At 45.7% G+C, this 15,131-nt stretch overlaps 1 protein-coding gene across 1 annotated transcript in view; it reads left to right on the top strand.

The window, feature by feature from the left end:
* LOC126336227 (EGFR adapter protein-like) overlaps positions 1 to 15,131 on the top strand; it is a 95,478-nt gene that overhangs the window by 57,828 nt on the left and 22,519 nt on the right. The window contains exon 3 of the mRNA XM_049999723.1: positions 11,136 to 11,294. Coding sequence (XP_049855680.1) covers positions 11,136 to 11,294 — 159 coding nt within the window. The remainder of the gene's footprint in view (positions 1 to 11,135; positions 11,295 to 15,131) is intronic.

Below are 15,131 nucleotides of genomic sequence, written 5' to 3'. Positions count from 1 at the left end.
AAGGTCAATAAATAATAGTGGGAGAACGTCATATTTAGTATAAACAGGTTTAAGTAGTATATAAAAGATCAATACACATTCTTAAGTCTAAAGACAGTGAAATCAAAGAGTGTGTTCTGAACACTTGTCCTTTTTTTACAAGATGATAGTTTTACATCTGGCACTTCATGGGGAGCCAATATTTTTCTTAATTAAGGCCAATTTTGAACTTGATATCCTGCAATATATGTTAATAACATAAACTCGCTTACCTGAAAGTAGCACAAATCTAGGTCGTAATTAAATAAACAATAATACAGTCAAATGACTATGTGATCATTTAAAAATGCTTCTGTGTCTGTTGCTCAACAAAAACAAAAATTGTTTATTTACTTCATTTAGCTGGCCAATTGGTTCTTCATACACATCAACATAATATCTGGCAGCATGTGGAACTTTCGTGACGTGGGTAAATAGAGTACCTAACTGCTTACTGTAATGCCGTGACGATGGCGACTGAGAATGTCGTTGAGTTTGAATGCAAAGCTGATGGGGAAATAACTTCTGCAAGCATTTATTCTAGACGGAATAAGTTCCAAAACGAGCAATATCAGTTACACAACAATCAACAAACTCCTTCAAAGTCTTGTCGCTCTTCTATCGAAGAGCTAGACAGTGTCACACAGGAGAACAATTCACAGTTTAAAAAAAAGTGTTTTGGCGTAATTTTTCAGCGATAAACGTTAAATATTACTCCTACACGTCAGAAAATAAGGGACGTTGTCTAAATCTTTGCGAAAACTAAACCTAGACTCTTTTGCTCGTCCTAAATATACTTGGGATGAGATAATTTAGCATATGGAACGATACTGGACGCACAACATACTTTCAATATGCAACAAAAGTGTGAGGTACAGTTTGAAAAAAAAAAAAAGGCAGTTGGAACCTGATAAACGAAATACCGATTTTACTCCGAATGACGGCGTGAGATGTCAGTATTTTTATTGAAACGACATCCAATGCAGAAGTACCACCTTAGTTTGGCGCTGTTGTTATCTGACGATAGCCGAATGGAAAACGTGGAGCTTACGTTTTGCACCAGTGACACACCTGCATTCAATACGACGTTACTGACTGTGAGGGCTATTGTATTGTATTGTGTTGAACTGGGGAACTAGAAACGACGGAAAGGCTTTGTCCCCGACGTAGCCCACAGTGGTACAGAACCCAACAACAGGCTACAGCAGTCTACTAACCCCACCGCCGCCCCACATCGAACCAAAGGTTATTGTGCGGTTCGGCCCCCAGTGGACACCTCCCCTCCCCCCCCCCCCCCCCCTGCCCTGTGACGTCTAACACTAAACGAGTGTTTGCGTGGTAGTGTAATTATGGTGTAGTCGTACGAGGAGAAAGTGTTTGCGCAGCAATCACCGACATGGTGTAAGTGTGTCGGAATAAGGGAACCACTCCGCATTCGCCTAGGCAGATGGAAAACCGCCTAAAAACCATCCACAGACTGCCCGGCACACCGGACCTCGACACTAATCCGCCGGGCGGATTCGTGCCGGGGACCAACAAGCCTTCCCGCCCGGAAATCAGTGCGTTAGAGCGCACGGCTAACCGGGCGAGCGTGGGAGCCATGGTGTTCACTCCCACACCTCGCTTAGTAATTAATAAAGCTTAATTTTAGCTGATGGAACGAGGTATAGACAATTTTCATTAATTAACTTCTTTTATATCTAAATTTTGGTTTAACTGACAAGCAACATAGTGGCACTAAATTCTTTTTGCCTCTAATGGGCATAAACTGTTTGCGCTCACCAAAAAACATTTAACATCACTTTTCCCGATAATGATTGGACGTGTGCTATTGCATTTCCAGCATCGAATCAATCGAGAAATTGAAGCCACGGTGAAAATCTGGTGAAACATTGCGTAAGTCTGTTACACAGAGTCTTTAATCTGCCTGGTTAACGCTTCATGTGGTACTTTTTCAGTTCTGAGAGCGCAGTGAGCATTTAGACGCCTAGAACAATAAAGTCTCTCTCCAAATGCGAAGTGCCTGCTAAGGAGTTCCGTCTGATCTCATGCAGCTCATATTCAGTAACTGTAATGCATTTCCTTCTTTGCAAACATAAGGAAGGAGCTCCAGGAGCGTTTTTGATGGAAACTATTTCATCACCCAGCGTACATACCGGAAATGGTCCTCTCCGATTTCCAAACCTTTGCTCACATCACTGTCTGGATGCGAGGTCAGCATTTTACCACAGATAAGGAGCTGCAGTTAATCGTAGGAAATTGGTGGAAATTGCAAGGGGCTGCTTCCTACGATGAGGGAATTGAAAAGGTTGTACTCGCTACTATAAATGTCAAAGTCGGAACGATGACTATGTACAGAAGAAGTTAGAAGATGTAGCTAAATGTTAGAAATAAAATATTTTTTATTTTCACTTTGGTTTCCATTCGGCGACCGATGGGAGATTGCATTAAACTTTTGTCACGGGGTCATAATAATACAGCTGTTTATGGTAACTAGGTGGTTAAAGAAGCTACCCGATTTGGCTTGACACAGCTTCAGCTATTGCACTCCTCCTCCTATTCGGTAGTATTTCTGAACAGCAGTGGGCGGTCACGGAACTCAGCGGGCTACGACATCTCTCACATTTAAAATGTTGTGCAAGATGTTGACAACTGATTCGTGACTAATTTTCTTACGTTCACCAACGCCTCTACTGTGATACACCGATGTGAGTGCATCAGGGCTCCCATTCCTCATGCATCTTCCGGTTCTTGATGGAGATACGGACTGCAACATGTTCCTTCGTCATTGCGTCTTATGTAGAGGCGTCTGCGCCACCTGTGTCATATGACAGTGCAGCATTGGTTGTCGTAGCGTTGACTTCGTTGGAACGGAGAGAACAAATTACCACATCAAACTGCTCTTGATCAAAGAAATCTGCCGTTTCGGCCGTTCCAGTAGTCGTTAGTCGCTTATCTGGCAGAATTTTTTGCTCGGCATGTGTGCAGGGTAAACTGCTGAATCTCTGTGTGCTGTTTATATGACTTTCTGGCTTGGCCTGAGGTGATGCATTATAACAACAAGGTTGGCTTCTGGTAATATGGAGGTGGGTTGTCCTCAGGTTGCTGCAGGGAATATTATTCTCGCACCAGATACGGTCAGTGTGTTCTCGGGCTGCGGTGTTGTTGGTGGCCTAGTTTCAGGACGAGCAGATTGCGGGGTTGACTCGACTTCTCGTAGAAGGGGCGAGCGGTCAGTCGGATTATGTCCCACAGGTGCGGGGTGCACGTCTGTTTGAGTAGCAGACGAGTTGAATACAGATTCAGGAGCCGCTGAGCTAATTTCATAACTTTATTATGCACTATCTGCAGCGGCCTTTCCGCACATCAGAGCCGCGTATTGTAGCAGCGGTCTGACCAGTGTTACGTATCGCGTACGGGTATAGAGCGCGGAGGCGCGTTACTCTGCTTCTACTGTCACATATATGCTGAAACAATGTCAGCCGCTGGTCGGGGGTCACACCAGATATTTTGCGGCCTTCGTCCAAGGGATGAGGCCTCCCATGATGTTGACAGGCAGCAGATATGGTGGCAGCGTCCTTCGGGTAAAGACTACTGCCTGCCTCTGGGGGACACTGTATTTATATCGCCACTTCGTCGTCCAGTCACCCTATGCGTTGCACCCGAGTTGCAACCGGCGTCTCATTGTCTCTACGTTCATGCTGCGCCTGAACATACACTATGTGATTAAAAGTATCCGGACACCGCTGAAAAACATCTGCCACGTACTGCCAGGTACTCCATATCAACGACCTCAGTAGTCATTAGACATCGTGAGAGAGCAGAATGAGGCGCTCCGCGGAACTAACTGACTTCGAACGTGGTCAGGTGATTGGAATTCTCTAAGCGAGTTTTCCAAACTCCCAAACATCCCTAGGTTCACAGATTCATATGTGATAGTGAAGTGGAACCTTGAAGGGACACGTACAGCACAAAAGCGTACAGGCCGACCTCGTCTGTTGACTGACAGACTGCCGATAGTTGAAGAGGGTCGTAAGGTGTAATAGGCAGACATCTAACCAGACGACCACACAGGGATTCCAAACTGCATCACGATCCGCTGCAAGTACTGTGACAGTTAAGCGGAAGGATTTCATGGTCGAGCGGCTGCTCGTAAGCCACACATCGCGTCGGTAAATGCCAAACGACGCCTCGCTTGATGTAAGGAGCGTAAACATTGGACGATCTAACAGTGGAATAACGTTGTGTGGAGTGACGAATTCACGGTACACAATGTGGCGATCCGATGGCAGGGTGTGGATATGCCGAATGACCGGTGAACGTCATCTGCCAACATGTGAAGTGCCAACAGCAAAATTCGGAAAACGAGGTGTAGTGGTGTGGTCATATTTCTCAGGGAGGGGCCCTGCACCCCTCGTTGTTTTGCATGGCACTATCACAGCACAGACCTACACTGATGTTTTAAGCACCTTTTTGCTTCCCACTGTTTAATAGCCAATCGGGCATGGCTATTGTATCCTTCAACACGATCGAGCTCCTGCTCATAATGTACGGCCTGTGGTGAAGTGGTTACACGACAATAACCTATCTGTAATGGACAGGTCTGCACAGAGTCCTGACCATAATGTACGGCCTGTGGTCAAGTGGTTACACGACAATAAAATATCTGTAATGGACAGGTCTGCACAGAGTCCTCACCTGAATCCTACAGAACATCTTTGGGGTTTTTGGAACGCTGACTTTTTGTCACACCTCACCGACCGACATCGATACCTCTCCTCAGTGCAGCACTCCGTGAAGAATGGGCTGCCATTCCCCAAGAAACCTTCCAGGTGCTGATTGAGCGTATGCCTGCGAGAGTGGAAGCTGTTATCAAGGCTAAGATTGATCCAACACCATACTGAATTCCAGCATTATCGATGGAGGGCGGCACGAAGTCGTAAGTTGTTTTCAGCCAGGTGTCCGGATACTTTCGATCACATAATGTAGCAGTATCGTTGGCCTAAGGCGCCAATTCTACGCTCGCCACATGCGGTGCCCCTTCAGTGTACAGGGAGTATAGCAAGGGGCCGAGCGCCGACCCTTGCGGCACCCCTGCGAGTATCCCCCGCTATGTGGACGACGTGTCGTCGGCTTTCGTGCGGAAGCTCCTCCCAGCGAGGTAGGAGCGAAGGGTGACCCCCGTGTTATACTGGTATCTCGAGTCCAAACAGTTAGCTCACGAGGCCATCTTGTCACACAGAGTCAAATGCCCTGGTCACGTCGAGAATCACCTTCCCAAGGTACTCTCTTCCTTCACAGCAGCTGGCGAGAGGTGAAGTGGCCGCTCCACATTCCAACTGTTCGTCTTGTATGGCACTCCATTAAAGGACGTATTCAGCATCTTCTCGTACAGTCCCTCGAACACCTTCGTTAGGGACAGAAACAAGGTGATGGGCCTGTATTTGACTGCCTGACGTGGGTCCTTGCCGATTTCCGGGATAACCACCATTTCCGCATGTTTCCATGCGGAGGTTCAAAAAGGGTTCAAACGGCTCTAAGCATTATGGGACTTAATTTCTAAGGTCATCAGTCCCCTAGAACTTAGAACTACTTAAACCTAACCTAAGGACGTCAAGCACATCCATGCCCGACGCAGGATTCGAACCTGCCACCGTAGCGCCTAGAACCGTTCGGCCACTGCCGCCGACCCATGCGGAGGGATAGACCCCTGACCGAAGTATCTGAAGATATCGGCTATTGCCCGATGGGCCCCTGTGGTAGGTTCTCCAGCTCGTGGTTGTTGACATCGCTGCTTCCTGCCCACTTGGCGTTCTGAGATGGGAGCTACGCAGCTACTTCTTCCTCTGCAGTCGGTTGAAAATCTTGTTCTGACCTGGCTGCCAGGAATTTGGGCAGGTACTTTTCGAATCGGCAGATGTGATTCTCGTCCACAGTGTCGGTCTACGGCGTGAAGTTGACCACAGTGTGTCGTCCAGCACGTTGGTTTTGGCATTTGGCTCGCAAATGAAGTCCTGGCCGACTTGCAACGACGGAATGCGATGCCAGCGGCAATGCAGAATGCGTTTGAGAACCCTCTAGGCACTGCCGTCTTCAAGACAGAAAAGTTATTTACATCTTGAACAGAAACCAGAAGACAGTTGTGAGTCGAGGAGCTGGGAAGGGAAGCAGAGGTTAAGAAGAGAGTGAGATAGGGTTCGTACGCTGTCGTCGTTGTTACTCAATCAGTACACTGAGCTATCACTGAAGGAAGGCAAAGAAAAATTTATTGTAGGGACTAAAATTCAGAGAGAAGAAATGAAAACTTTCAGGCTTCCGATGACATTGAAATTCAGTCAGAGGCAGTAATGGACTTAAAGTAGTTGACGGAATGACAGCGTCATGAAATAATGATGGAAGATGAACATCGACAGAACCAAAACAAGAATAATGGTATGTAGTCTCATTAAATCAGGTGACGCTGACGGAATCATATTATAAAACGAGACATTTAAGGTAGTAGATGAGCTTCGTTATCTGAGCAGCAAAATATGTGATGAAGGCCAAAGTAGACAGGGTATAAGAGGTAGAAAACGTTTCTGAAGGAAAGAAATTTCTTAACATCGAATATAGATTTAAGTACTAGTGTGTTTTTCCTGAAAGTTTTTGTATGGAGTGTAACCATTTATGGAAGTGAAACTTCTACAATAAACAGTTTAGAGACAAAAGGAGAATAGGAACTATCTAAATGTGGCGTTACAGGAGAATGCTGAAATTTAGGTGTGATGATCACGTAACTAATGAGGAGGTACTGAATAGAATTAGGGAGAAAAAATTTATGGCTGCAAGAACGTATCGGTTGGTAGGACACGTTCTGCGACATCAAGGGGTCACCAGTGTACTGGTGGGTTGTGTATGTGTGAAGGGGAGGGGGGGTGGAGGAGAGGTAAAAATTGTACAGGGAGACCAAGAGAGGAATACAGTAAGCAGATTCGAAGGGTTCAAGTTGCAGCAGATATTCGGAGATGGAGGCTCGCACAGGATAGAGAAGCATGGAGGGCTGCATCAAACCAGTCATCGGACTGACGACTGAAGGCCACAGCAGCAACAACAGCAACGAGCAAGGTTTACCGGGAATCACACTATCTGCCTCAAACAAAGGGTGAGCCAGAACCATACCGACGAACTTTCATAGGTTGCTAAGGTACATCACCTTAGTATTTTCATATAAGGGAACCACGGTTCCCGGTGGCTCGTTACAGAGATATTCCATTTCGTTTGGTTTCTTGCCCCGCTCAGTTTCGTATCTATTGATCTGGAAAAGAGGCCAACATTGAAAATGTCTACCGTATTTAGTGTTTGTTTCCATTATCCTTCGGTATCTGCTGTCGACAACAGTAATATCCTGTAAAATTCATAACCCCCAGGTTTGCTCTTCTTACTGCTCGGTTTTGTGTATGAGTTTGTTTCCCAGCAGAGTTTGTTATGCGTTAACAGTGTTACTAAGCATTACTGTGGATAGGTTTACTGATGAAGAGTTGGCCGATATGCACCTCCTGAGTGGCTTCACTGAATGCGATAGAAGAGATTCACAGTGACACTGCGCTGGCCATTCTCCACACAGACAGCAGCCACATCCACAACTGATGGATGTTGAATTACTCTGTGCATTGAGTTGTATATTTTCATTGTTGCATATTACAGGCCTCTTCACTGTTGTGAAGATACACTCCTGGAAATTGAAATAAGAACACCGTGAATTCATTGTCCCAGGAAGGGGAATCTTTATTGACACATTCCTGGGGTCAGATACATTACATGGTCACACTGACAGAACCACAGGCACATAGGCACAGGCAACAGAGCATGCACAATGTCGGCACTAGTACAGTGTATATCCACCTTTCGCAGCAATGCAGGCTGCTATTCTCCCATGGAGACGATCGTAGAGATGCTGGATGTAGTCCTGTGGAACGGCTTGCCATGCCATTTCCACCTGGCGCCTCAGTTGGACCAGCGTTCTTGCTGGACGTGCAGACCGCGTGAGACGACGCTTGATCCAGTCCCAAACATGCTCAATGTGGGACAGATCCGGAGATCTTGCTGGCCAGGGTAGTTGACTTACACCTTCTAGAGCACGTTGGGTGGCACGGGATACATGCGGACGAGCATTGTCCTGTTGGAACAGCAAGTTCCCTTGCCGGTCTAGGAATGGTAGAACGATGGGTTCGATGACGCTTTGGATATACCATGCACTATTCAGTGTCCCCTCGACGATCACCAGAGGTGTACGGCCAGTGTAGGAGAACGCTCCCCACACCATGATGCCGGGTGTTGGCCCTGTGTGCCTCGGTCGTATGCAGTCCTGATAGTGGAGCTCACCTGCACGGCACCAAACACGCATACGATCATCATTGGCACCAAGGCAGAAGCGACTCTCATCGCTGAAGACGATACGTCTCCATTCGTCCCTCCATTCACGCCTGTCGCGACACCACTGGAGGCGGGCTGCACGATGTTGGGGCGTGAGCAGAAAATGGCCTAACGGTGTGCGGGACCGTAGCCCAGCTTCATGGGGACAGTTGCGAATGGTCCTCGCCGATACCCTAGGAGAAACAGTGTCCCTAATTTGCTGGGAAGTGGCGGCGCGGTCCCGTACGGCACTGCGTAGGATCCTACGGTCTTGGCGTGCATCCGTGCGTCGCTGCGGTCCGGTCCCAGGTCGACGGGCACGTGCACCTTCCGCCGACCACTGGCGACAACATCGATGTACTGTGGAGACCTCACGCCCCATGTGTTGAGCAATTCGGCGGTACGTCCACCCGGCCTCCCGCATGCCCACTATACGCCCTCGCTCAAAGTCCGTCAACTGCACATACGGTTCACGTCCACGCTGTCGCGGCATGCTACCAGTGTTAAAGACTGCGATGGAGCTCCGTATGCCACGGCAAACTGGCTGACACTGACGGCGGCGGTGCACAAATGCTGCGCAGCTAGCGCCATTCGACGGCCAACGCCGCGGTTCCTGGTGTGTCCGCTGTGCCGTGCGTGTGATCATTGCTTGTACAGCCCTCTCGCAGTGTCCGGAGCAAGTATGGTGGGTCTGACACACCGGTGTCAATGTGTTCTTTTTTCCAGTTCCAGGAGTGTATTTTCAGAGGAACAAGGGTGATTGCGATAACAAACTGAATGATTCTTAATTTATCATTAATCTGTAATCAGTCGCTGATGAGCAAGTTTCCCTTGCACCAAAATACTTGAGAGGTATCCGTGAAGAACCTCTAACAGTTTCTCGTTGAAGTTCTGGTTCATTTTGTATACCAGATTTTATAAGGTAGCCAACGTGATAGGTTGTTCTTATGTTTAATATTTCATTAATCATTGTATTAATGTTCCACATAATTTAATGAAATCCTTAAGAGCTACAGACATCAGAAACTATCTGAGATATAAATTGGCATTCTGTGACTGTTCATTGACGTAAGATGTTTGTGACATTTGATAATTTGTGGTGAACAAGGTGTCGAACGCGAATTTCTCGCTTATCGCGAGCGGTCGCACAACCACTTTGGCTATCTGAACACGCCAGCAATCCCGATCCAAAACTCATTGTGTAAAGTAGTCACAGCCCTTATGCTCGCACAATTTGTGATTCTCGCACAGGGAGACAAATATTATATCGCATTTTAGCACGTCGAGATATAGATTCCTCATTGATGGTTACATTATCTGTGAATCTATTTCGTAATGTTTACCACAGCTGCATTAGTCAGTGACAGTGCACGTTCCTTCAGATACGCATGCATGTCTGAAGGGTATTGCATTGTAAAGACACAGACACGATGTGAACAGATTGAGCACATCTGTGGTGTATACAACAGATATTGAAATGTAAAACAATCACTAATGTAAATGTCTCCAGTTAATAAACAGACTTTGAAAGTTATGTTGGTCTTCGGTAATTAATATTCTGGTTTTAAATTTCCTCCTCACTTACAATGAGAAGCAGGATAAAATCGTCAAGCGATATATGTTAAAAATTTAGCAGTAATGCTTAAGAAGCCTGGAGTTGCAATTTGGTGTTAATTGCATGTTACGCTGAACGTACGAATCTACACACTCAAATTCTTATTTTTCTACGCTATTTTGCCTACTTTGTCAAAAACAGCGCGCTCACCATGTAAATGAATTCCACCCGAATATCGAAGTTTTGCATCGTGGCTGTAATGGGCAGTTAAAAGAAAACGAGACATACGGAGAAAGATATGTAAACTGTTTATTATTTCGAAAGCGGTCACCATGACTGTGACATAAGATACTCGATGCTTCCATGGAAAAATGTTTGCTGTTGCCCACAGAACCATGGTTTTACCCAGGCGTCCACGTATTCTCCCAAGGCAAACGGTAAGCACGTTTTTTTTTTTCTTCAGTGCTCCAAAAATATGGAAATCGCATGGGGAGACAACCTACCAACAAAGTACTAGCGCATATTTCTCTATGGTTGTTTCAAGTGAGCTACAGAAGTTTCCATACAATTCCGATCTCTCCCCGTGCGATTTTCATATTTTTGAAGCCCTGCAGAAAAACATTCGTAGCTGTCGGTTTACCTCGGACGAAGAGATGGACGCCTGAGTTGACTCGTGGTTCCGTAGGTATCTACAAACATTTTTCGATCGCTGCGCTGACCACGTTGTCTCAAAGTGGAATGAATGTATTAAGAGTTACAGCGATTGCTTTCGAATTAATTGAGTGTTTACCTTCTTGTTTTCTTATGCCTAGTTTCCGGTCGACTGCCCCTTATGTATCCAGTGTGCCAATCATTAAAGGCAAAAGAGTGTAGCTTAGAGTCTATAAACTACGCCGTTTGTCCCGTTTCTTCTCCGTTGCTCTAGCGTGCACGCATGTTCGTGGACACAATCAAGTGGGAGTCTGCATTGTCGAATCGTCTGCGAATGCCCGTTCGCCTATGTCGGTTTCCATTCGCTCCAGCTTAAGCCAGATTTAAAAGACATATAACTTCAAGCAAACAAATAATGGATTACACAGCTTTGTTTTTTCGACCTAATAATTAAGACTTTGATTGTTCGTGGCAGTGAGAGCACTACGCGCCCCTAACCGCAGTACCCCACCTTTCACAGCGTGACGTCTTCGCCGAAGCGGCCTTGTGCGACCTCCCGCAGCGGTAGCGTCTGCCCCTGCCATGCGGACTGCACGCCGGACAAGGGGACGCCCGCTACCTCGCCACGCCACCAGCCCCTGGAGATGAGGGAGCCCTGGTTTCGCACCGGCATGCCCAGGTAAGACTTTCTCGCAATATTCTCTCACTTCACACCAAATCGGTACACAAACCTCTGGTGAAGAACTATCTTAAACTACACAGGTAACCCTCATATTTTGATTCAAGTACTCAAAAAATATTTTCAAACGACAACTAGCCGGCCGGAGTGGCCGATCTGTTCTAGGCGCTTCAGTCTGGAACCGCGGGTCCGCTACTGTCGCAGGTTCGCATCCTGCCTCGGGCATGGATGTGTGTGATGTCATTAGGTTAGGTTTAAGTAGTTATAAGTTCTAAGGGACTGATGACCTCAGATGTTAAGCTCAGAGCCATTTTTTACGTTTAAACTGATTTACAGCCATTTTCAAGAAAAAGCCCGGTGGTAAAACTACTTGAAAAATTTGGTGACACTGGATAAAATTTCGGAAGCACAACGTAAATTTCACTGACTTTTTTGAAGGAAATAGATTTGTGAATATTAGTGAGGGCCGGATGGCTAGAGTGGCTCCTGTAGTCATCAGGGTGGCGTCATGTGGATTGTGGTGATGAGGCGGTGTCTGACATACAAAAGCGTTAACTGAACATTGATACCAGTTTACACATTTGTTATTAAAAGTACAGTTTCGTCTTTCCCCGATCGCCAGCTAGCAGAGTGCTCGTCATTGTTTTACATAGTGACACCCGTTCTCCCCACAGTGTCTGTATGGCAGCGGCACCTGAGATGACTGAAGCTATGTCACAAACAGTCGACGACCCATACTGCCGCAAACAGAGCTGTCCGGTGGACTGCAATGTGCTCACCGACTTAACATGGTGTTTACATCGATGACATAGGCAATGCCTGGAAGTTGAGGATGAGGATGGCAGGGTCAGGAAAACCCCAGAATGATGGTTGCTCAGCTCACCAGGGACTGTCAGTGAGGCCTGCAGAGACTGCTGTTGGATGGCACCAAAGTGAGGATGAGGGAGCAAGAATGTCAACAGTGCCCACCACATCTAGTGGCTGATGGCATTGTAGATCGTAATCATCCCAAAATACTGGACATGGAGAATCACAGGTTCCACTACGGCCCTTGTTTGTTGCACCACTGAAAATATAGCTGTAGAAACGCGTGGTATTTGTGCGTTATGGGCTTTGTTAATGACGTTTCAAGCATGGGTGACCGAATGTCTTTTGGTTTTGTGAATTCGTCAGCACATTCCACCATACCAATATGTTCCAGCTTTTCCTTTCAGGCCTTCAGTCTATTTATTTCTGCAGCATCCCTGTGCTGTAACGTAGTTACGGCATTTGACTTAGGTATTGTTGCGTGTGTGCTTACCAGAAAGACGTTATTCTGTGAGGCCGTTCCTCTGAATTGGCTTCTTGGTCGTCCAGAGTGGGTTGTGTGCAATACTAGCTATTCTTCCGAGTCAGCATTCTGGTGTAAATATTGTGAACTTGCCTGCCTTGACTTCTGCCCTGGCTCCAGCACCGTCCACAGATAACTTTAAGAATTTTTTTACTTTCGAATTTTGCAAATGTGGTCTAGAGTTAGCGTATTTGGTTAGTAATCAAAACGTCCTCCTTCCTAGGTTCGATAGAAGATGCAGCTTAAATTCTGATTAAAAATTATCGTTGTTGGCCAAAGGATAGGATGTCGCCCACATTCTTCCAGTGGCCTTGTCAAAGAGGACGGACAAGAAGACAGAGGTTCAGCGTACTCTCTTGTCCTTGGGGTGGGAGCCTGCCCCTAAACGCGGAAGAATCAGCAATGGTCAACGGCATGAGGATGTAGAACGCAATGGAATCCACTGCCATTAAAGGCATGTAACATGTGTCCAAAGGACATATGGCATGTAATTGAAAAAGTATAATGATGATCTCTTAATTAGCGAAAGATTCCAAAGCAGCCACCCATTCGGATCTCCAGGATGGGACTGACAAGGGGAAGGTGATCATGGGGAAAAGATTGAATAACAAAGGAAAGGACAGCGTTCTACCCGTCGGGGCGTAAAATAACAGAATCTTCAATGTGGTAGGGAAGCCAGATAATCTGAGAAGGGAAATTCAAAAGCTCAGTCTAGATACAGCAGGAAGCAGTGATGTGAAATGAAAAGAAGATAGGAATTCTTGTCCGATGAGTATAGGCTAATATGAATAGCAGCAGAAAATGGTATGGAATAGGATTCGTTATGAATAGAAAGGTAGAGCAGAGAGAGTGTTGCGGTGAACAGTGCAGTGATAGGGTTGTTCTTGTCAGATGTGACAGCAAACCAACATCAACAACGATAGTGCAGGTACATGTGCCAACGTCGCAAACTGAAGATGAAGAGATGGAGTATATGTGGATATAACGTTAATACAGTACGTAAAGTTTGATGAGAAATGTAATAGTAATGGGGGACTAGAATGCAGTTAAAAGGGAAAGAGCAGCAGAAAATGTTACAGGAGAATATGAGCTTGGCACAAGGAATGAGAGGGGAGAAAGAATAATTCAGTTCTGTAAAGAAATTTCAGGTAGTAACAGCGAATTCTCTTTTTCAAGAATCACAAGATCACTTCGAATAGGGCGGGTGGTACTGGAAGCTTGCAGTTAGATTATATCATAGTCAGACAGGGGTTCCTAAATCGAACAGTAGATTGAAATGCCTCTATGATGGGGAAGATTTGTCTGATGTGATAGTAGAAGAAACAGGAGTCGATTTAGAAGAGATAGGAGATCCAGTATTAGAATCAGAATTTGAAACAGCTTTGGAGGGCTTAAGATCAAATAACGCAGAAGGGATAGGTAACACTCTATCAAAATTTTTAACAACATTGGGGAAAGTGGCAACAAACAGACTAGTCAGACTGGTGTGTAGGCTGTATGAACCTGGCGACATACCACCTGACTTTCGGAAAAAATATCATCCATACAATTCCGAACACTGCAAGGGCTGACAAGTGCGCTAATTATTGCATAATCAGCTGAACACCTCAAGTATCCCAGTTGATGACAAGAATGATATGCAGAAGAATGGAAAAGAAAGTTGAGCATATGTTTGATGACGATAGGCTTGGCCTTAGAAAAGGTAAAGGCACAAGACAGGCAATTCTGACGTTACAGGCCCCATCGGGGTCAAGTTCTACAGTGTTAAACACTTTTTATCTCCAACTTCAAGTGGGTTTTAGTTGCTTACTGAAAAACACGTGTGAAACACCGCAAAGTGCACGAAAATATAATGGAATATGCTGAAACAATACTTACTTGATATTAAAAGGTAACTTATACTATTTCAATAAAAGCTTTTTACAATTATTTAAGTCGCGTTTTCCGAAGTATTTCTCTTTTTAGTTGAGTCCTGTACTTTTCTGGACGCGATATGACACTTTTTGCTCCTTATAGTTTCAGACATGTAGTTTGTCCACATCTAGCAAACTCACTCCGTGTATGTGAAACCAATTCAGAACACTGCAACGAAACGGAATCTAAAAATTCACAATGCACACGCTTTACAGATTATACAAAGCTTCGCGTAGTCAGCATAATTACAACAGTAAAAGAGAAAAAATTATTGGGATGACTTCTTCTCTTGCCTCTAATTGGAGTAGAAAAATCTGATATTCAGCACTGAAAAACACAAACTGCGCATAGTCATAGTATACTGGAGAAACTACAAGTTCGCCCGCATCTGGTGGTCGTGCGGTAGCGTTCTCGTTTTCCACGCCCTGGTTCCCGGGTTCGATTCCCGGCGGGGTCAGGGATTTTCTCTGCCTCGTGATGGCTGGGTGTTGTGTGATGTCCTTAGGTTAGTTAGGTTTAAATAATTCTAGGTTCTAGGGGACTGATGATCATAGATGTTAAGTCCCATAGTGCTCAGATCCATTTTTGAAGCT

The sequence above is a fragment of the Schistocerca gregaria genome, chromosome 1 (assembly GCF_023897955.1).
Source record: "Schistocerca gregaria isolate iqSchGreg1 chromosome 1, iqSchGreg1.2, whole genome shotgun sequence".
Taxonomy (NCBI): domain Eukaryota; kingdom Metazoa; phylum Arthropoda; class Insecta; order Orthoptera; family Acrididae; genus Schistocerca; species Schistocerca gregaria.
The sequence above is the reverse complement of the archived record's forward strand: the minus strand, read 5'-3'. Positions and strand labels throughout refer to the sequence as shown.